The following is a 22,714-nucleotide window of genomic DNA, read 5'->3' as shown; positions in this document are numbered from 1 at the left end:
AAAAAGTTTCTGCACAGTGAAGGAAACAATCAGCAAAACTAAAAGACAACTGACGGAATGGGAGAAGATATTTGCAAATGACATATCAGATAAAGGGTTAGTATCCAAAATCCATAAAGAACTTATCAAACTCAACACCCAAAAAAACAAATAATCCAGTGAAGAAATGGGCAAAAGACATGAATAGACACTTCTCCAAAGAAGACATCCAGATGGCCAACCGACACATGAAAAAAAGCTCAACATCACTCATCATCAGGGAAATACAAATCAAAACCACAATGAGATATCACCTTACACCTGTCAGAATGGCTCACATTAACAACTCAGGCAACAACAGATGTTGGCGAGGATGTGGTGAAAGAGGATCTCTTTTGCATTGCTGGTGGGAATGCAAGCTGTTGCAGCCACTCTGGAAAACAGTATGGAAGTTCCTCAAAAAACTAAAAATAGAACTACCCTACGACCCAGCAATTGCACTACTAGGCATTTATCCACGGCATACAGGTGTGCTGTTTTGAAGGGACACATGCACCCCCATGTTTATAGCAGCACTATCAACAATAGCCAAAGTATTAAAAGAGCCCAAATGTCCATTGATGGACGAATGGATAAAGAAGCTGTGGTATATATATACAATGGAGTATTACTCGGCAATCCAAAAGAATGAAATCTTGCTATCCACTACGTGGATGTAGAGGGTATTATGCTAAGTGAAATTAGTCAGAGAAACACAAATATCTTATGACTTCACTCATATAAGGACTTTAAGATACAAAACAGATGAACATAAGGGAAGAGAAGCAAAAATAGTATAATAATACAAAATAAATATAAAAATAAAAAAGTAATATAAAAACAGGGAGGGGGACAAAACATAAGACAAAACTCTTAAATATAGAGAACAAACAGTGTTACTGGAGGTGTTTTAGGAGGGGGGATGGGCTAAATGGGTAAGGGGCATCAAGGAATCTACTCATGAAATCACTGTTGCATTATATGATAACCAATTTGAATGTAAATTTAAAACAATAAATTAATTAAATTAAAAAAAAGAAATAGAAAATATTACATTTCACTGGTAAAAACAATGTCTTACCCAGGACAGACCAGGAACAAAAGTGTTTGTCAGAGAAATAATGTAATGAGGAAGACATGATTAGAAAATTTGTTAGTTAAACATTAGGGAGAATTGCTAACATAGTAAAAGAAACAAGGAAATCAAAGCATATAACCGCCATTTCATAGGCCATATTACTCAAGAAACCAATGACACTCTGCTCCATTGTTTGAAGAAATCATTTCCTGAAACACTAAACTCAACAGCTCAGTGTTTTGATCTCTCAAAAACTTCCATTTTTGTGCTTTTCACATTGAAGTGTATATGTCACTACCAGCTAATATATTGAATTTTTAGGCAAGCATGTCAGTGGTAGTTCCAGGCTTTTGGGTTGCTAATTAATCGACACACTATTGGCATAGAGGAACAACTGATACCCTGGGAACTCAGGGACATATAAGATCTTTTTTAATTATTACTATTTATGGACTTAATTACTGCTGCAATACACTTAATCATTCTATGTCATGTACAAGTTAATGGATATTCTAAGAGTCCAATCAGAATCCGACACAGTGACAATGTGCTGGAGCAACTTGGCTTGCCTGAAGGAGAAGCAGATTGAACTAACTTTGTAATTTAATAACAATAAAAGGATTTAAATAAGACACACAGTCCTCCATACTAGAAAAAGAAGTCTAAATTTAAATTAAATATAAGAATTTTGACATGCCTACCAGATCCCTAGACATATCGATGTCAATCAGTAGTTGTTACTATAACATTCTTGGATATTACCACAGGTTTGTCGAGAGCATTGGTTCTCTGTAAGAATAGCAAGTCAAGACCCGCGCAATTGGATATCTCCCTTTTCTACAAGTCATACTTGGAAAGAATCTGTAACTTGAATTCTATTGATTTCAGAGAATTCCAGGTTGAATAAGATACTGTCGCTATTGTCCATGGAGCTCACAAGAACAACTCAACATCTTCACATAGCAACTGGCTGATATTAAGGGACTCTGTCCAGGGATTTTAAAGCAATAAGGGGAAAATATTTTTCCACTTTCTTCAAATAATCTCCACGAGGAAAATTGTCATAAGTGTAATCTTCTTTAATTAATCATCTATAAAGGCAATAGTTAAAAGCACAGTCCCTCCAAAATTTAGTACCTAAAAGAAACCCCTAATTGCCAACAACATACCCATTAGTGTAAAAAAGGACGGGATGATGCAAACTACATAAGCTACTGCTCCTCCCTCTGAAAGACAATTTGGGCAATATTTCATCCTTACCCTAGCCAATACTCAATCCAGAGTACACAGGTGAGGTCATAGAAGACATTGCAATAAGAAACATGAAATTAGACACCAGATTTATAATCAATTCTGATTGTTTAGAATTACACAATTTAAGGACTAAAATGAAAGAGGAGAGAGAAATGAAGGGATCACATGAAGAAATCGTGTATCTTGGGTTTCTCAGTTCCATCCTTTCCTGCTTCTTCCAGAGAACCTAATTTCACTAATTATTATATAAATATGCTTTAGTACCACTCATGCATGAAAACAGAAACTTCTATTATGCTTTACATGCCTTTCAAACCATAGCCGGATTTCTTTTATCTTACCAAAGATCTTTTAAACGCTGTCTCTTCTCCTTGCATCTTCCCTGGTACCCCACAAATTGGAATATAGCTTTTCTCTATACTGCTCTTCTCAAATAGTTGTCACAAGAACCACGGACAAACTCTGCTCTGCCAAATTAGTGGGCACACTTTACAATCTTCATTTTTCTCGATCTTTTTGTGACATTTGGAAACACTGACGACTTAACCTATTTTGAAATCATATCCTGGGACACTGACTTCTGCCTCTCCCACTCTGCTGTCCACTAGTTGTTAGTTTATTGGTGGGCACCCATTTCTCCATCTACCCTAATGTTTGTGTCTCACGGTCCCTCCTGGCATTAGCCCTCTCTCTTTCTTATCTCTTCTAAGTTGGATGATTTCATTAATTTTCAATGGCTCAAGCAATCATTGATATGCTGACATACACATTTCCAGTAGGGTTCCTGATATTCTGATTCAGCCTCAGAAGAATCTTTTTATTTTGACTCTTCTAATGCTTGAAATTGACAGTCTCATCTGATCCCTGGGCTGTATCCCATGAAATTCAGTATGTTTTCTTGTTGAACTCTAGTCAATCACCCAGAAACAAATAGTTCATATCATGATTAAACGTTTACAGTTTTAGAAAACAATAGAATTCCCAAATTCCTTTGTGAAGCTAAGAAAATCTGATGAAATATCCCAAGTCTGGTTAAATATAATATGAAGAACAAACACATACCAATTATAAATATAACTGCAAAAGTCTAAGTTAAATATTAGCAACTTGAATTTAGCATTATGGTAAATTTGATTCAGGAATACAACAAGAAAAAAATATGACCATGTAAATAGACGCTCAGCAGTCATTTGATAAAATTCAAAATCCATTCTCAAGCTCAGGCTTGAAAATAAAACAGATATGATTTAGAATTATAGGTTATCCACTTACAGCTATTTTTCCATCAGACAGGTAGATTAACATTTTTTAGATTTTAGTTTCACTAATTTTTAAAATGGGTCTAGATTGCCTTAACCCTTATTTGACATACACTCATCCTTTCCTTTTCATAACATTCTTTATCTTTGAAGTCATACGTTTAACATACATTCCCCCCCTCCCCAGATTGAAACCACCTTGAAGACATGCATATATGTGTATGTGTGACCAGTTACAGAATTTGCAGGGCCCAGCGCAAAGTGAAAATGAAAGTCCCCTTATCCAAAAATAATTAAGAATTTCAAGACAGTGACTGCAGAGTATTAAATTAAGCAGGGAGCCCTTACATGCATAGGCCCCTGTGCAACTGCACAGTACGTATAAGGCTTTATGTGTGTGTGGTGAGTCTGTGTGTGTGTCTGTGATTGACATATGTTGAGTATTATGCCTGGAAAATTAAGTCATAGATACCTCAAAAAATATCCATAGACAGGGGTGCCTGGGAAGCTCAATTGGTTAAGCATCTTAATTCAGCTGAGGTCATGATCTTGCAATTCACGAGTTTGAGATCCATGTCCGACTCTGTGCTGACAGCTCAGAGCCTGGAGCCTGCTTTGGATTCTGTGTCTCCCTCTCCTCTCTGCCCCTCCCCCCCGCCAAACTAAAATAAAAACATTAAATTTTTTTTGAATCCATAGACAGAAAGATAGCTAGCATTCAGATCTCAGACTATAAACAATAGTCATATTAAGTTGGGTAAAAAGTAGTTCATATAATTAATAAAGAAAATGTTTTCAACTTTACCACAAACTAACTAGTTTGACTGAAGATTGTAGAACAACTAAAAAGACATTGATTAACCTTTAACGATTCTCTCTTTAAGTAGACATTCCTATCGTTTTATTTCAGTTCTTTCTATTATATTGTTTAAATCATTCTGAGATGATGTCTTCCCTCTTAATATTTATTGATTGTAATTTATAAACTGTGTACTATTTTGTTTCCACGGTGATTTTTCTGCACGATTCATGGATTCTATGAGTGAACATTATAGTAACCACTCCATTTCTCTAGTTATAAAACATGAGCATATAAAAAAAATAAAATGTTTAATCCTTGTCCATCTGTTTGATAAAAAATAATGTTCAGCTTATCAAAATATCAACCACTGATTTAAGACTTCATTTTGGAATTTTTTCCAAACAGTATTTATTCTCTTACACACAGAAAAATAATAACTTGATGTAGTCACAATGTATCCCTTTTCATATATCAATAGCAATTTCAAATTCTTTATGAATATTTTCTTCAGAGTGATTCTTTACATTTGGGGCCAAAATTTAGTGAGGAATTTACATGTCCTCTCCTGGAGCTCTACATAATTTCCCTTCATGATTCCCCAAAGTTCATTTATGCACAAGCCTTTATTCTGTCATGTTTTATGGTGACTGCATGAAAAAGGAAGACGGATTTCCTCTTGAGCAAGTTATTGATGAATGCTCTTTTATTTGTCCCTGAAAAGTTTTTTTTTTTTTTAAAGGTGTAGGCTATGTGCAATTGCATACCTCAGTGGTGCTATCAGGGATTTTAAATTTATAAATGTCCAATCTAGGTGTGTTCAGTTACAGAATTCATTTTTAAAAGTCATTCCAGCCTCCTGTTTCTCCACTCCCCACTTGCCACTCTAGGTTCCACTCAAATGGAAATACTTGGCCTTTTCCACCCCATTCTGTCTCCTGGTCTCTATTGCTTCCCTCCACTCTTCCTCTTTTCTTCTATTCCCCTCTGCCTTTATGTACGTCCTCTTCATGTGTGTTCTCATTCATGCATTTTCATACAATTGTTCTCTCTCATTCTGTCACTCACTTCCTGAATGCTTGTGTACCGGGTACTGTTCTTCTAAGTGGATGTAGGCTTGGCTGGGCACAGGAAAGAAAAGGCTTGGGGAGCGTTGTGAGATGTGCAGCAGGGAAGATCAGAGACGGCAACAGTACCCAGATCACCCTGAACCTGGAGGGCTCGGTACACAGTGGGAAGTGGCCAGAGGGTGACCACAGAAGGTGGCATCGTGGAAATCAAATATCCTGCTGCTGTGAGGAGAGTGAAGGAGTCTTCAGCAAGGGTGAAAGCTGGATGATCCCCCAGACAGCAGGGTTTTAATGATCGGCCCATAGGCAATTCACATAATGGATAGACTGGTTCAGGGTTCATTTTAGAGGTAAAGTTGACAAGACATGCTTATGGATTGGAGGTGAGAAGTGAGACTAAAAGAGGAATCACAGATCCAACTGTCAGGCTTGAGCAACTCTGTCTCACTCTCTATTTCACTCTTATTCTCTATTTCTTTCTCCCTTCTTTCTTTTCCTCTTTTCTTTGTTCACACTGTAATAGACTCTGGAAGGTTCACATCCCTACTTTAGTTCCTGCTTAAGTCTCCATTTAGAACTCAGAAACTCCAGAAAGCTTTCCTGAGGTCCCTACAGTGGGGAATAGACACACCCACATGATACCTGACCCTGCCTCCCTCTTGGCACCAATCTCTACACTATTCACAAGGATCACTAACACAGAGTTTGCAAGCATGAACTCTGAGTCAAAATACAGCAGGTTTGTGCCCAAGCTCTATTACTTACTAGCTAAGTGAACTCTAGCAAGTTACTTAAGGAAGTCTCTGTTCCCACATCTGTGAAGTGTAGATAAGAAAATTGTCTACTCAGAGAAAAGTTTGCATGAGAGGATATATATAAAATGCTTAGTACAATACTACTACAAAGCAAATGCTAGATAGATGATAGCCATTATCATCATCATTATTGTCACTTTACAGTACCCATCTTCTTTTAAGCAGGGTTCCTGCCGAATATCAGAAAACAAATTCAAACAGGAAATAGTAAAATAATTCAGGCTTAGAAAAACACACTAAATCTTCAGTAAAACACGGTAAAAATGGATAGTATGATTTATTGGCCAATTCTGACAAATGTATACGTGGAAGTCATAGTCGGGTTCAAACATACCACTTACCAGATTAGATGCACCCACAGGGTTATTTTTCTTTGAGGTCTCACCTGGGCAGGTGCATCTACAAACCACAGGGCAGAAAGAGACTGATTACAGAGGTTGAGGGGCTGAGGGCGTGACCCTCTTAAACATTCTTTACTTCCTTCCACCACCCCCCCACCCCCCACCCCCACCCCCGCCCCAAGACGTCTTGGCATCACTACATCCGTGGCGACGCCTCCCTTGTGGCGTAGGCTTGCAATAGCCCAGCTTTCGCCCTACACATTTGCGGCTTCCGTGGACACATTAGCAACCAACGCTTTTAGATCCCAGTCGCCTAGCTTTGCCAAGGCGGTCAGAGGTCACTTGGAGAGTGTTTTGCCTCGAATGGTTCTCATTCAGAAGGCCATCTCATTCCTTCTGTGGTGCTTTGGAAATTCGCGCCCTCCTCTGGTCCCGGTTCAGGTGCACAGAAACGTCTGGGGGAGGACGCAGGTGCTCAAGAGAGGTGGGGCGCTGAAGGCGCCCGAGTGGTGAACCCAAAGATCGAACCTGCAGACCCAGCGCAAAGTAGAAACTGAAAGTACATTGCCGGCTGATCCTACGGAAGTTATGGGAAAGGCAAAGCGCAGAGCCTGGCCGTGGTGTGTGCCGCCCCCCTTGGGATGGATGAAGCAGCAGGCGCGGCGTGGGTGAAAGGAACCAGCCGCAGAGACCGCCCTACCCCGCACGCGCTCCCAGCAACTCCGCGGAAGACCAGGGGCCTGGCAGCGACTATGGGCGGTGAGAGCTTGCTCCTGCTGCAGTTGCGGTCATCATGACCACGCCCGCCTCCCGCAGACCATGTTCCATGGTAAGGACTCCTATTCCAGGCGCACCGGTTCGCGCGCCCTGCACGCCCGGGGACTCCAGGACGCTTTGCCGGGCCCGGCGCCCAGGCGCGTCCGGGAACAGTCCAGCCTTGCACTTTGGACCTGCCGAGAGCACTGGCTCTCTCACAGGCAGGCGTCAGCCGCGCCTCAGTACCCTGGCCCACAGCCACTTGCACTTGGGACTGCTGCTCCTGGCCGGCTGCGAGAAGCCGTCCCAGACGCCGGCTTTCCGTCCCGAGCCCTAGAGCTGCAGCCTCGGCGCCGCTCAGCGGTGGCAACCAGGTCTCAGAGGTAGCCAGTGGCTCGCCGTCAGTCTTCCCGAGCCAGCGCTGTCCTCGGTCAACCCGGCTCCCAGCCCGCCCTTCCCGTGCTCCTGGCGGCGCCCAGTTACTCACAGGCGCCTGGAGAGGGGCGAGTACCTGGGCTCCTGTAGCTCCGTACTCTCTAGAGAAGTGAAAGCGAAGCTCCCACGGGACGCGCTTTTAAACCCTAAAGGGACAGGTCTCTGGAAAACCCCGCTTCGCCCCCTCAGTGAGGCTGGGAGTTTCCGACTGGGGCTGTACCTCGTGCCCTTTGCTGGGAAACCGAGTCCTTGAGCTGGCACCGAGAAAGGCGAGTTTCGGGTTTTTGCTTTTTCCTATATGGGTACTCCTTGGAGGAGGCAGGATTAAATAGGCAAAAGTTCAAATTCTAGACTTTTGCTAGGATCCGATATATTTTATTTGTGCGGACTACGGACAGAGAGTAAAAAGGACAAGGGCAGAGCTGAGTCGAGGGACCGGGATTCCGGTGGCAGCCATATGGCCAAGGAAAAGAGCCAGAAAGTTTACTGGAAGGGGAAAAAGGAGAAGACGAGATGTGAGGGGCGAAGATCTGTTGAGGGAAATTAGAATGCTTTATAGTGAATACTTCCTCAAGCAAAAAAAGACGGGTGGGGGAGGGTGCGGGAGTAGGGAGCAGTTTGCTCTTCCGTTTGATGCCTGGTCTGTGCGCTTTCCAGGCTACACCGTTAGATCAAAGGAGCCTTTCCTTCCTCTCTCGTAGGTGTTAAAGAATCAAGAATTGGCATAGCGAAGAAGTACCAGATCAGTACCAAAATAAAGGGGGTTGTGGGGATAGAGTGTGGAGGACAGTTATGGAAAAAGATTTGTAATGGGTGCCGTCCAGAAGTTCAGCATAGAATTAGAAATTAGGTATATCCCTGCCTTCCTTACAATGCCATGGATCGCCTGCAATTCTTTCTTTCTTATTGCTCTTGGTTCTAATCTCTGCATCACCTCTGATTTTAAGTGGAGAGGTTACAAAGAGAAAAGAAAAGAAATGGAAGCTAGGGTATGCATTATTAACAGGGAGATTTATTTCCTGAAGTGTATCTATATTGTTCATTTACCATAAGGTATTATTAGCAAACAATAGAATAGAAAACTGAACTTCTCATAATGTGTGGCTTTTGCATTTTGTTCCAAGAGATTTCACTAGAAGCTTAAGGACAGAGTTACTGTAAAGAGGGGCTTTTTTGTTTGGTTTGGTTTGGTTTGGTTGGTTTTTGTTGTTTTTTTGCTATTTGTTTTGGGAGTTGAAGTCGTTGAGACCCTACTATGTGGTTCTCAACTATGCTGTCTAGTTTAGGTAATGTAATCATATTTGAGGGGCAAAAGTGGAATAGTAATAAAGACAGGGAACCGAGAAAGATGAGAACGCCTGAACAGGTACACAGGACAATCACACATGGTACCGCATTGATATTTCCATATCTGAAACAAAAATGAAAAGGCTATTTTATAGGACCAAGTTACATGTCATATTCACACTCATGCACATGAGATTATTTTCTAGGATCTCACCTCTGACACATAACCTAGTGTAATAAGAACAAATATTTAGTGTCTGTTTTCTGAAATAAGAGTGTATTATGGTACAGTATTTCAGAGCTTGGCCAGGAAGCACCTTAGTGAGGTTCATGTGGGAAAAGATGGGTTTTTGTACATTCCCCCTAACTACACACACACACTTTTTTTTTTTTTTTTTTGTAGCAAGCAGTGTAGCTCGGTGGCTAAAAGCTGAGTTTCTAAATTCTTCACTCTTCACAAAGTTTCTTTGTTCCTCAGATTCTCCATCTGCAAAACTGAGTAACTGGTAGTACTTACCTACAGAAGTGGTTATGAGATTAAATGAAATATTGTATGCAGTATCATAGGACAGCTGCAGAAATGTCTTTAAGGGTTTATCATGGGATTTGTGGATAGAGTTTACAGTGCAATCTTAATATTGGCTGTGGCAGATATTAGATTTCTTTAGCTATAATCAAACTTATGTTTTGAGATGATTTCCATACAGCAGATGGTTTTCTGTTTATTAATTTTTTGTTTGCTTTATTGCACCAATTTGCTTGCGCCGGTTGTTCATATTAAAGGCAAGTCTTATATATTCAGATAATGTTTTCTGTTTCATCCTGAATGTCTTTTGAGTACTTTTTTTTAATTCCCAGTGAAAATGGGTCTATGAAATGTTATAATGGATATTAAATAAGCACTTATTGGTCTTAAAGACTGATGAAAGATTGGATTTGATACACAGTAGAAACTAATTTTTTCTAAGTTTATTTATTTATTTTCAGAGAGAGGGGCACAGAGAGAGAATCCCAAGCAAATTCCATGCTGTCTGCACAGAGCCCGACTCAGGGTTCAATTTCATGAACTCTGAGATCATGACCTAAGCAGAGATCCTGACCTGAGCCAAGATCAAGAGTCAGACGCTGAAACCACTGAGCCACCCAGGCTCCTCTGTAGAAACTAATTTTTTTACGTTCACTTTGACCCCATAACTTATACAGCTGAGGATTGAATGTATTATTTGGCTTAAATTAAAAACCAACAAGAATTTTTTAGACAGTCATCATTCTGGTTTGACCAAATTCCCTACTGAAAACAAATTCTACAGTTTCAATCCCTTCAGGAAATCTAAAGACAATTCCACAGGCCCAAGCTTGCCTTGCATTATTCCTTATGGTTTGTCTTTTCTGTAACCTGAAGAAAAGTTCAGGGTTGGGAAAAGGGTGCATATCTATGTATAACCTGAAACAAAACAGAATAAAAGCAGAGATTGTTTCCTGTTGTGACAACGATGTCAAAAGCATGCTCACACGAGGCAATATTAATATGTTTACTCTCTATATGGTGTGCAGAAAAGACTTCAATTGCAGACCAAACTGCAAATTGTTAATTCGAGAGGTGGGAACCTGAGAGATGTGAGTCTGAAGCCCTGGTGTGTTTGCAGTATTGTCCAGAGGTGATGTCAAGTCTAAAGAAATGCCTTATTTGGATGGCCAGGGGGATTCTTAGAATTACGGTGCTTGAAAGTTGAATGAGACGTTGAGAGATGATTTAGTCTAAAGATTTCCTTTTACAAGTCAGTTAAACGAGACTTAAAAGATGCTGTCATTCAATCAGTCTCACAACACGTTGTCATACAACCCCTTGTCAGAGCAAGACAAAACCCCCAAGTCTCCATACTCCAAACCCTCTGTGTTTTGTATTGCTCTAGTCCCTCTGGAGCTAAGCTGTTTAACAACAGCAACAAAAGACACTCTTTACAGACAAGGCAAATTATGTTTCAGAACTGAGAAATTAGTTGTAGTACATAAAAAAGACTGAGGTTTCTACCAAGCCATCATTGAAAGCCCTGATAAAATGTCATTCAATGAATAACTGAATTGATACGAATTTCGGGAGCACTAATTACTGAAAGTTAGGGTGAAGAGGACACAACACATACTGCTCATAGAAAGTAAAACAGCCTCCTTTATTAAAACATGAAAGGTGGATGTTTGAAATAACATTCATGTTAAGTAGTAAAAATGTCTCTTTTTTCATTAGTATTTAATTATTTTATTATATTCCCCCTAAATTGTATGCTGTATAGCTTCTCCTTATCATCTACTCTTTCCAAATACCTTTGGGACACCTGTAAAACGACAGAAAAAATGAAATTTGGCTGTATGCAATCTATACAAATCCAGTATATTTAGTGAATAAATAGCAATTGATTATTGTTTGAGAATCTTCAGGATGCAGGAACATTAGTACAAGAGAGAGGCAAAGCTGTGTAATATTACACAGAGATGGGTTTCATTCAGAGGGCTAATGTAATTACATGTTATTAAAAGATTATGGCCATTTCTGATAAAATGCTGGTGAGGCAGTAAACTCAGATTAGAATCTGGACCTGGGACCTACCATCTGATTTTTAGAAAAAAAAATTTGCCGGACTCTTTTGATCTTTACAGATAATGTATGTAAGGTAACAAAGTGCTTGGCACATGATAGGTACTCAAGAATAACTATCGTCATCATCATTATTCATCTCCTATGTGAATTTTGCCTGAACGCATATAGACACTTAGCGGCAGAGCTATGAATACATTACGTGTCTCATTTTCCTTCTCTTACCTTGTCAAGTGTCCATGATATATGAAGATGAGATATAGGATTCATATTTGTTGTTACACCTGCTATTTAGCCCAGTTCCACTATTTGTAAAAATCTGGGTCACTAATAGCATATAATTTATTGGGGAGTGCTATTGATTTTTATATGACAGATAATGATATAATAGATGATAATGTTATTGGGAACTTTATGATGTATTTAACAGTGCTTAGATTGTCATATTAGGCCCTTGGGTTCCAAGGAGTATTGTTTGTAGTACTACTCAGAAAAGGCACAGATGTGAAATGTCTTGCAGTCAACAAGTACAATTAAACTTCACTTGGAAATTCACAGGAAATATATTGTCAACTTAGGTCAAAAGTTTGCAGAAAGATGCAAACAAGACATTTTCACAGGCTTACGAAGAATAAGTCTGTATATGACCAGATTTTAATGTCTCTGGGAATAACTGGCTTTCCATCAGTGCATTATTACTGTCTGAAATGATAACCATTTTTAATTTCATTCCTTTTGTTTAGACGATTGTCTCTAACTGGGAAGGCTTACCCAAAACAGATATAAATCATTAGCTAACAGGGTGTGAATTTATTTATTGGTTTTTTTTATAACATGTCAAGAAGCTAGATAGAACTGTGTTTGAAGAAAATAGGAGTCTCTGGGCACTTAGAAACTGAAAAGATAAAATGTCAAAATATAAATGCCAACTTTGTCACAGTTCTGGGAAGGGTAAACCCTTTAAGGTCCGGTATTAGAAAGAAAGAATGTAATTACAGTGCAGAACCTTCTGCACTGCTGCCTCCAGAAGCAGCTGGATACCTGGGCAACCATCAAGGTTTACATAAATATACATGCCACAAATCATAAAATTTCAAAAAATTTTAATTGTTTTTTTTACCTATAGTTTACTTGTTTACCTGTAGATGCTTTTTTTGTAGAAATGTTCAACATAAACTGAAATTGAATAAACTGATTTATACCCTAGAGTGTTTTTCAGAGGCAAAGAGGCTGCTTTCATCACGCCTGTTCGGCACTTTTCCAAAGAGTAATTTTTAAATAAAAAAGTAAAAGAAATCTGAACTCTAAAATGTAATCTTACTTTGGCTGTTACATAATATTGAATTTTAGGGTTCTTCCCACACTATCCAAAAGCCAAGATGCATTTTAAAAACTTACTAGAAATAAATGGTCAGTCTGGGGTGCCTGGGGGGTGCTGAGTTGGTTAAGCGTCCGACCCTTAATTTTGGCTCAGGTCATGATCTCACAGTTCGTGGGATACGCCCCATGCGGAGTTCTAGCTGAGAGCTTGGAGTCTGCTTGGGATTTTCTCTCTCTCTCTCTCTCTCCCTCTCTCTCTGCCCCTCCCCGGCTTGTGCTTGCTCTCTCTCTCAAAATAAATTTAAAAAGAAAGATAGAGGGGCGCCTGGGTGGCGCAGTCGGTTAAGCGTCCGACTTCAGCCAGGTCACGATCTCGCGGTCCGTGAGTTCGAGCCCCGCGTCGGGCTCTGGGCTGATGGCTCAGAGCCTGGAGCCTGTTTCCGATTCTGTGTCTCCCTCTCTCTCTGCCCCTCCCCCGTTCATGCTCTGTCTCTCTCTGTCCAAAAATAAATAAAAAACATTGAAAAGAAAAAAAAAAAAAAGAAAGATAGAAATGGTCAGGCCAATTGAAACAACACAATCAAACTATGTAATATGACGTATAACATTTAGCTTATTCTTACTCACTGTTCAATTTAGTTTCTTTTAGGTATATCTTTGGAATTCCTCCCCTGATCCTTGTTCTGTTGCCAGTAGCATCATCTGATTGTGATATTGAAGGTAAAGACGGAAGAGAATATCAGCACATTCTAATGATCAGCATCAATTACTTGGTATGTGCTTGTTTGTTTTTCTCACATTTTAACAGTTTTATATTCAAGTATCCATCTGTATTCCTTGGAAGAAAGTGGAATAACTAAAGAGCAAAATTTAATGAGCTACTAAGTACATATTTTTATAGTTGGCATCATTATATCCTTTTAAAATAATTCCTTAGTAGACCTTCAGATTCCCACCACTATCCATTTCAGCCCAGTTCCATTCACTACTAAATTTCTTATAAGCATAATTTAGCATAACTATCTGCATTTCCTCACTTCCTGATGACAGTCACTGTAGAACACTATAATAGAAAAGGGAAAATAACAGAATACAACATTAAAAAATTATCATGAAAAGAGGTATATAGTTATTTTATCTGACTGTGTGTACATGCATATGTATTATACAGATATTTTTATACCCATGTATATAAGTAACTTGCTGTGAATTAATTTTTTAATTTACTGTGGACTTTTTTTTACAATATATTTTATATTTTAGAGCAGTTTTAGGCTTGCAGAAAAGTTAAACAGAAAGTAGAGAATTCCCACATACTCATTCTTCCTCTGTACAATTTCCCTTATTATTAACATCTTGCATTTGTGTGGTACATTTGTTAAATTGATGAACCAATATTGATACATTATTATTAATTAAGGTCCATAGTTGACATGAGGGTTCACCTTTTTTGTTGTCCAGTGCTTTGGGTTTTAACAAATGCAGTATCATGTATCCACCATTACAGTATCAGAAAATAGTTTCAGTGCCCTTAAAAATCCTTTGTGCTCCACTGATTCATCCCTCCCTCCTTCCCTCCACTTGAATCCATGGCAATCATCAATCTGCTTATGGTCTCTATAATTTTGCCTTTCTAGGATGTCATATAGTTGGAATCATGCAGAATGTAGCTTTTTTAGACTGGATTTTTTCACTTGGCAATGTATATTTAAGGTTACTCCATGATTTTTTTTGTGTAAGTGTTTGGCTTAATAGCTCGTTTCTTCTTTTGCTGAATAAAATTCCGTTGAATGGATATACCACATTTCTTTCTCCATTCATTGATTGAAACACATGTCTTGGTTGCTTCCCATTTTGGGCAATTATGAATAAAGCTTCTATAAGCATTCATGTACAGGGTTCTGTGTGGACATATGTTTTCAATTCATTTGGATAAATATCTAGGAGAGTTATTGCTAGATCATACTGTAAGACTGTCTTTAGTTTTATATAAAACTGTCAAAGGGTCCTCCAAAATGACTATACCATTTTGCATTTTTACCAGCAATGGATGAAAGCTCTTGATGCCTTTACCAGCATTTGGTGTTGTCAGTGTTTTTAATTTTAGCCATTCTAATAGGTGTGTGATGGCATCTCATTGTTGTTTTAATCAAGTTCCCTAATATCGTAACATGTTGAACATCTTTTCATACGTTTATTGCCATCTGTACATATTGATCGCTGAAGTATCTGAACTCACATCTAAACTGAAATCTTTTTTTTTTTTTTTAATTTTTTTTTCAACGTTTATTTATTTTTGGGACAGAGAGAGACAGAGCATGAACGGGGGAGGGGCAGAGAGAGAGGGAGACACAGAATCGGAAACAGGCTCCAGGCTCTGAGCCATCAGCCCAGAGCCTGACGCGGGGCTCGAACTCCCGGACCGCGAGATCGTGACCTGGCTGAAGTCGGACGCTTAACCGACTGCGCCACCCAGGCGCCCCTAAACTGAAATCTTAAAAATATTAAATCCTATTGTGAAATATCTTTCCATTTATTTAGATCTTTCTTTGATTTCTTTCATCAGTTTGATATTTGTCCTCATATAGATCCTGCTTACATTTTCTCTGATCTGTATCTAAGTATTCCATATTTATGGTGTTATTGTAAATAGCGTTATGTTTTGAATTTCAAATTCCAATTGTCCATTGCAGATATGTAGGAAATCAATTGACTTTTGTATATTATCCTTGTATCTTGAAACCTTACTGTAATCACTTTACTAGTTCCAGGAGGAAAAATCCTTTGGGATTTTTTACACAATTATGCCACCTACAAAAAATGAATTTTTTGACAATTTAAGAGCTATATCAACATAATCAGATGTGTTGATTTAACAGATAATCAGTTCTTGAAGCCCCAAATGGCAAAGGAGAACCTCTCAAATGTTCATGAGTTGGGAGAAATTGTCTAATCTGCCCCCTCCTGCCATTCCTTATCATCCTCTCCACATGCTTATACTAAAGTAGCACGTGACACATAGAGAAAATCATTGTTCTACCTCTTAGAGGGATATGGGAAATTCAAGATAATATTGAACAGGGACCACAGAGGTCCCTGATTTTTCTCATTGACAAGGAAAAAAATGTACACTAAATGGTAATTATATCATTTTATATTTCATTCATTTTTGACACTTGACATTTTCTGCATTAATGCTACTAAATTAATGTTTTTGAGTCAAGATAATGTTTTTATTAAGTTTTATTATCTGGGCAAGGAATCAACTAGTATTGGTCCTACATTTATAAATAACTATTATGTGTGTAAAACTGCAAAAAAAGAAAAAAATGCTACTAGCAATCCAAAAGGAGAGTTTTATCTACCAGATTCATAGCACATTTTTCCTGGAAATTTAGAGGAGCTTATCTCATTAAACCACACAGCAGCAACAAGAACAACAGCAGCAGCAATGATGCTATTTAAACAAAGCAAAATATGGCTACTCTTCTTAAGAGATTAATTCACAAGACATGGAAGAGTGTATGAACTAATCAATTCCAGTGAATAGTGCCATGATAATCTCGAGAAAGCTGTTTGTAAATGTGAGGTGATAAATCAGAAGGAAGGAGAAAGAATTCACAAAGAATTATTCATATCAACATGAAGACTATTCATTCACTCAGTGTGTGGACATTACTGGGTTTGAGTCTCAGGGACACCATAATAATACTAATATTTACGAAATGTTTGTTATGTTCCAGGTGCTAGCCAAATAAACAGTATGCCTATAAGAAAGGTGCTTTTATCACATTTATTTCACAGAGGAAGAACCTGAGGCTTGGGGCGCCCAGTTTGTGTCAGAACCCGGATATGAGCCTCTGCTGTTAACCAGCACACTCACCTGCCTCTTGATAGCAATATCTGTGTTAGCGTATTCATGAAGCAAACATCTATTTGGAGCCTGCTATAATGGAAAACCTTTCTGTGGGGTGAAGTGGTGGGGGCTTCAGGGTAGATATAATGATGGACTAGGTATGGACCCTTTTTTAAAGAAGCTTTCATTTGGTGATGGTTAAGTCTTGGTGTGAAGTATGCAACTTGCATACTTCATACGGAGCAGCTGCCATACCGTCATTCAAAACAAACAGACTGGTTGCGAGCTAGATTTGGGAATCAGAAGATATAAGCTGGGTTCTCTGAGGAGGAGAATAGATTAGCGTGGCCCTAGGAGAGAGACCATGCTGTGGGATAGTGCACTGATCTCCAGACTTTAGACAGTACACTCGTTAGTAACATTTTTGGAGCCTGCACTACAAATACACAGTTAGCATTTATTTACATATTAGAGCATTTCATAGTATCTTTTTCATGCATTAAGAAATATATATATATATATATATATATATATATATATCAGAAGAAAATTTACAAAGGATGAGATAAAAACCACATGTAGATAGGATTTCTAAAATTTTCTTCCCACACAGCAGTGAAATCCCAAGCAGGCCCTGCACTGTCAGCACAAAGACTGATGTTGGGCTTGAACTCATCAACCGTGAGATCGTGATCTGAGTCAGAACCAAGTCCGACGCTTAACTGACCAAGCCACCCAGGTGCCCTCACATACATTATCTTATTTGAGCTTCACAATACCCCTATGAGGTGATAATAATAATAATAGTAATAATAATAACTAATACAAATACAAGGTTTACAATGTGCCAGTGCTGCTGTGAGCACTTTCTGTGTATCAACTTATATGATTCTTTTTTTTTTTTTAATTTTTTTTTCAACGTTTATTTATTTTTGGGACAGAGAAAGACAGAGCATGAACAGGGGAGGGGCAGAGAGAGAGGGAGACACAGAATCGGAAACAGGCTCCAGGCTCCGAGCCATCAGCCCAGAGCCTGACGCGGGGCTCGAACTCACGGACCGCGAGATCGTGACCTGGCTGAAGTCGGACGCTTAACCGACTGTGCCACCCAGGCGCCCCTCAACTTATATGATTCTTAAAACACCTCTAGTAATGGGGAAACTGAGACCTGGATCACATAGGTAGAAAGTGGCAACACTGGAAATCAAACCCCAGCAATCTGGTTCCAGAAAATACACTCATTATTGTGAGGAAAAACAGAAAATAGCTCTGCTATTGTTTTGGCTATTTCAGGTCCTTTGCAATTTCATATGAATTTTAGAGTCAGCTTTCCATTTTTAGGAAGAAGTCAGTCAAGAGGCTGATAGGGATTTTGTTGCACCTGCAGATAAATGTGAGGGCTTTGTCTGTTCAACAATGCATAACAGTGCTTCTGATTCATGAACACATGAACATGGGATGATTTTCCTTTTATTTAGATCTTCAATTTCTTTTAACAAATATTTTGTATTTTTCAGACTGTAAGCTTTGAGCTTTTTTTGTTAAATGTATTCCTGGGTAATTTATGTGTCTTCGATGCACTTGATATTGTTAATGGGATTGTTTTCTTAATTTCATTTTAAAATTGTCTGTGGTTCTTAACCCAGTACTCCTTGTACACTTACCTAAGTTTATATCTTATTTCCCCATACTAGTCAGTAAGTATCTTAAGGACAGTTTATGCTTGATTTATCTTTGTATCCCATAGAATGTTTAACAGAGTACCTTGCATATAGCAGTTTTTCATAAGTAACTATATGAATTATAATAATATATGATAATAATAAATGAATTCAAAATCAGTACCATAAGTTAATGAGAACCCAGACCTTGTTTCAAATAGGCTAGAAGTCTCTTTACTTGAACATCTGTTTCTTTGGTAATTTGTTATGAATCAAATGTCAGGTACCTTCCTGATATTAAGTCTGAACTACTTTGAGATGGTGAATACTGTTGTGTTTTTTCCATAAAAAAAATATTTTGCCTAAACATGATTCATATGGTTGAGTTACATAACTCTTAGTCACCAAAACAGAGGCTGATAAAAAAAAAAATGCTGCTAGATATGGTCACATACTTTCTAGGAATGAGTCAGTCTGATTATAGGCACATGAAGGGCTGTTCTTTATTGTAAGTTATTAAGTTATAAAATGTGAATAGGTGATAACTGGCTTTACAATTTCCAATGTCCTTAACTCCATCTCCATCTTTATTTGAGGGGCCTTCACGGATTCAACTTCCGTCTTTGCATACATAGATGGCCCTAAGGTTTACACCCCTTTCATAAACTTTAGCACCATTTAATTTAAATATCAATTAGAAGGGGCGCCTGGGTGGCGCAGTCGGTTAAGCGTCCGACTTCAGCCAGGTCACGATCTCGCGGTCCGGGAGTTCGAGCCCCGCGTCGGGCTCTGGGCTGATGGCTCAGAGCCTGGAGCCTGTTTCCGATTCTGTGTCTCCCTCTCTCTCTGCCCCTCCCCCGTTCATGCTCTGTCTCTCTCTGTCCCAAAAATAAATAAACGTTGAAAAAAAAATTTTTTTTTTAAAAATAAATATCAATTAGAAGTCTTTACTCAGATGTACTGTACTGGCACATCATGCGTAATAGAAAACTCATTATCATCACTTTTCACCTGTTCCTGCTTCTACATTCTCTATCTTAGGTAACATCATTTGCATTTGCCCGGTCTATCAGTGTTGAAAGCCTGGAATTATCCCTGGCACCCTCACTCCTTCATTTCATCCATCACAGATTATTATACCTCCTTAACACCTGTTTAAGTCATTCATCTATTGACTTCCACTAGTATAATTTTAGATCAGGCAGTCCTCGAACATCACCGAGATGGCTTCCATAGCCATCAGGAGGTTCCCCGCTGTCTGATCTCCCCGCCACCAGAGTGCATCTGTCCTCTTTGCTGGCACTTTGTTATCTTTCCATAATTCAAACCTGATACACTCTCTCTCCTTTTCAAAAAGCTCTTTAACATTTAAAAATCTCTCTCACCTGATACCTATTAGACTTTGATCTTGCATTTCATTTCATTGGTTTGCTGATAAAGGTAGCCAAGAAAATAAATGATCAAAGTCTTGTCAAACATTACCTTATAAACATGTCTAAATATGTTTAAAAACTGTTATTAACAGAAGAAAAAAGATTTAAAGGAGCTAAAGTAAACCTTAAATTAGTTCTTTTTATATCAGATTATGCTAGAAGATAAATTCTCTGTGTATATAATTTAGCAGTCTGACTGAATCAGTTGCAATTTAACAAGAGAAGTTAGCTTTTAAGAGGCCAGTCTTTTTGTTCTATTAATGCTTTATTTTAGTTATAAAAATAAAATCAAAATACACTACTTCAAAGACAGATTTTCTGAGTGGATTTTTTTTTAAAAAAAAGGAAAAAAAAAGGCCCAACTATATGTTGTGTACAAGAAACATACTTTAAGTATAAAGATATACATAGACTAAGAGTAAAAAGATGTAAGATGATATGACATGTTAACACTAAACAAAAGAAAGCTGAAGTAGCCATGTTCATTTCAGGCAAAGCATGCAGTAAGGAAGATTATCAGTAAGGCATTAAATAATAATAAAGAGGTAAATTCTTTAGGACAGCATAACAATATTTAACGTGTATGTGCCTAATAACAGCATCAACATTTGTGAAGCAAAAACTGGTAAACTGCAAGAAATAGATACATCTGTTATTATAATTGAAGACTTCAACACCCCTCTATCAGTAATTGACAGATTCAGCAGATAGAAAATCAGTAACCATATAGTTGAACTGAAAAGCACTATAAAAACTGGACCCAAACGACATTTATAAAATACTTCATCTAATAACAGCACAATACACATTTTGGGCAAGATGACATGGAATATCATTGGAATATCAATATCCAGGTCTGAACATATTCTGGGTTATAAAACACATCCTAACAAACTTTTAGCATATAGAAATCATGTGAAGTATGCTCTCAAACTAAAACATAATTGTAATTAAACTGGAAATCAATAACAGAAAGATAGATGGAATATTTGGAGTTTAAACAACATTTTAGATAACATATAGGTCAAAGAAAAAGTCTCAAGAAAAATTTAAGAATATTTTGAACTAAAGAGAAAATATACATTACCAAATTTGTTGGACACAGTGAAAGCAGTACTTAGAGCATTGAATTCATATATTAGAAAAGAAGAAAGATGTAAGTCAGTCATTTAAGCTTCCATATTAGGAAAATAAAAAGAGAACAAATTAAAACTAACTTAATCAGAAGAAAAAAGATAATGAGAATTAAAAAAGTAATTCAAAACAAGAAATCAATAGAGAAAATTGGTGAAATCAGAATCTGGTTCTTTGAAAAGATCAATAAACTTGGTAAACTTTTCTCTAGCCAGGCTAACCAAGAAGATAAGAAAGACACAAATTACACATATTAGAAATAAAAGAAAGCACACCACTACTAATACCATGGATATCAAAAAGATAATAATAGAATATTATTGTGATGGTTAATTCTATGTGTCAGTGTGGCTAGGCTATAATACACACCCATTTGGTCCAGTAGCAGCATAAATGTTGCTGTGAAGGTATTTTTTAGATGTCAACATGGAAATCCATAGACAATGAAGAAAATAGATTATCCTTCATGATGTGGGTGATACTCATTTGTTATGGACTGAATGGCTGTATTCTACAAAAATTCATATATTTAAGCCCTTAACCTCCAATGTGATGATCTTATTAGGAGGTGGGACTTTGGGAGGTAATTAGGTTCAGATGAGGTCATGAGGGTGGAGCCCCCATGATGGGATTAGTGCCCTTAGAAAAGCAGGAGAGATACCAGAGCTTTCTCTACCATATGAGGCCACAGTGAGATGATGGCTCTCTGCAAATCTGGAAGAAAGTTCTCACCAGGCACCAAATTGACTGGCACCTTGATTTTGGACTCTCCAGCCTCTAGAACTGTGAGAAATAAACATCTGTTGTTTAAGTCACCCAGTCTATGGTATTTTGCTATAGCAACCTGAGCAAACTAAGACATCATTCAATGTTCTGAAGGCTGTAAGAAAAAGCACTGAATTGTCCCAAAGAAGAAAGAATTTTGCTTTCAGACTTAAGACTACAACATCAACCTCCCTGGGCTTCCAGCCTACTGGCCTATCCTGTAGATTTTGAGCTTGCCAGCCCCCAAGATCAAATCAGCCTATTCCTTAAAATACCACCCCCCCCACACACACACCTCTTTCTTCCCCTCCCTCCCTCTCTCTCCCTCCCTGTCTCTCTCTCCTACTCCTTATCTATCTATCTATCTGTCTGTATCTCCTATTGGTGGTTCTGTTTCTCTGGAGAACCTTGACTAATACAATTATGAACAACTCTATGGACACAAGTTTGATAATTTTGATGAAGGCACCAGTTCCTTAAAAGACACAAATGATAAAAACTCACACAAGAAGAAATAGATGACATGGATAAGACTATTTATTAAAGAAATTGAATAAGAATTGATAACTTTTCAGAATACAAAATGCCAGATCCAGATGGTTTCACTGGTGAATTCTACCAAACATTTAAGTAAGAAAGTATACCAGTATTCTACAAACTCTTTCAAAAACAGAAACAGAGGGAATACTCACCAACTCATTCTATGAGGCCAGTATCACCCTAATACCAAAATCTGACAATGACACTGCATGACATGAAAGCTGAAGGTAAATATTTCCATGAACAGATGGGGAAAAAAATACCTTAACAAAATATCAACAAATTAAGTCCAATGATGTA

At 38.2% G+C, this 22,714-nt stretch overlaps 1 protein-coding gene across 2 annotated transcripts in view; it reads left to right on the top strand.

The window, feature by feature from the left end:
- The first annotated feature begins 6,962 nt into the window (after positions 1-6,962).
- The window catches only part of IL7 (interleukin 7), a 58,376-nt gene continuing 42,624 nt past the window's right edge, over positions 6,963-22,714 (top strand). For both annotated transcript variants that reach the window (XM_047074063.1, XM_047074062.1), the window contains exons 1-2: positions 6,963-7,463; positions 13,665-13,798. In XM_047074063.1, the coding sequence (XP_046930019.1) occupies positions 7,454-7,463; positions 13,665-13,798 (144 nt within the window). In that variant the 5' untranslated portion in view covers positions 6,963-7,453. The remainder of the gene's footprint in view (positions 7,464-13,664; positions 13,799-22,714) is intronic.

The sequence above is a fragment of the Lynx rufus genome, unplaced genomic scaffold, assembly GCF_022079265.1.
Source record: "Lynx rufus isolate CCGP_SWC_20201006 ecotype Redwood Valley unplaced genomic scaffold, mLynRuf1.p SCAF_12, whole genome shotgun sequence".
Lineage (NCBI taxonomy): Eukaryota > Metazoa > Chordata > Mammalia > Carnivora > Felidae > Lynx > Lynx rufus.
The sequence above is the reverse complement of the archived record's forward strand: the minus strand, read 5'-3'. Positions and strand labels throughout refer to the sequence as shown.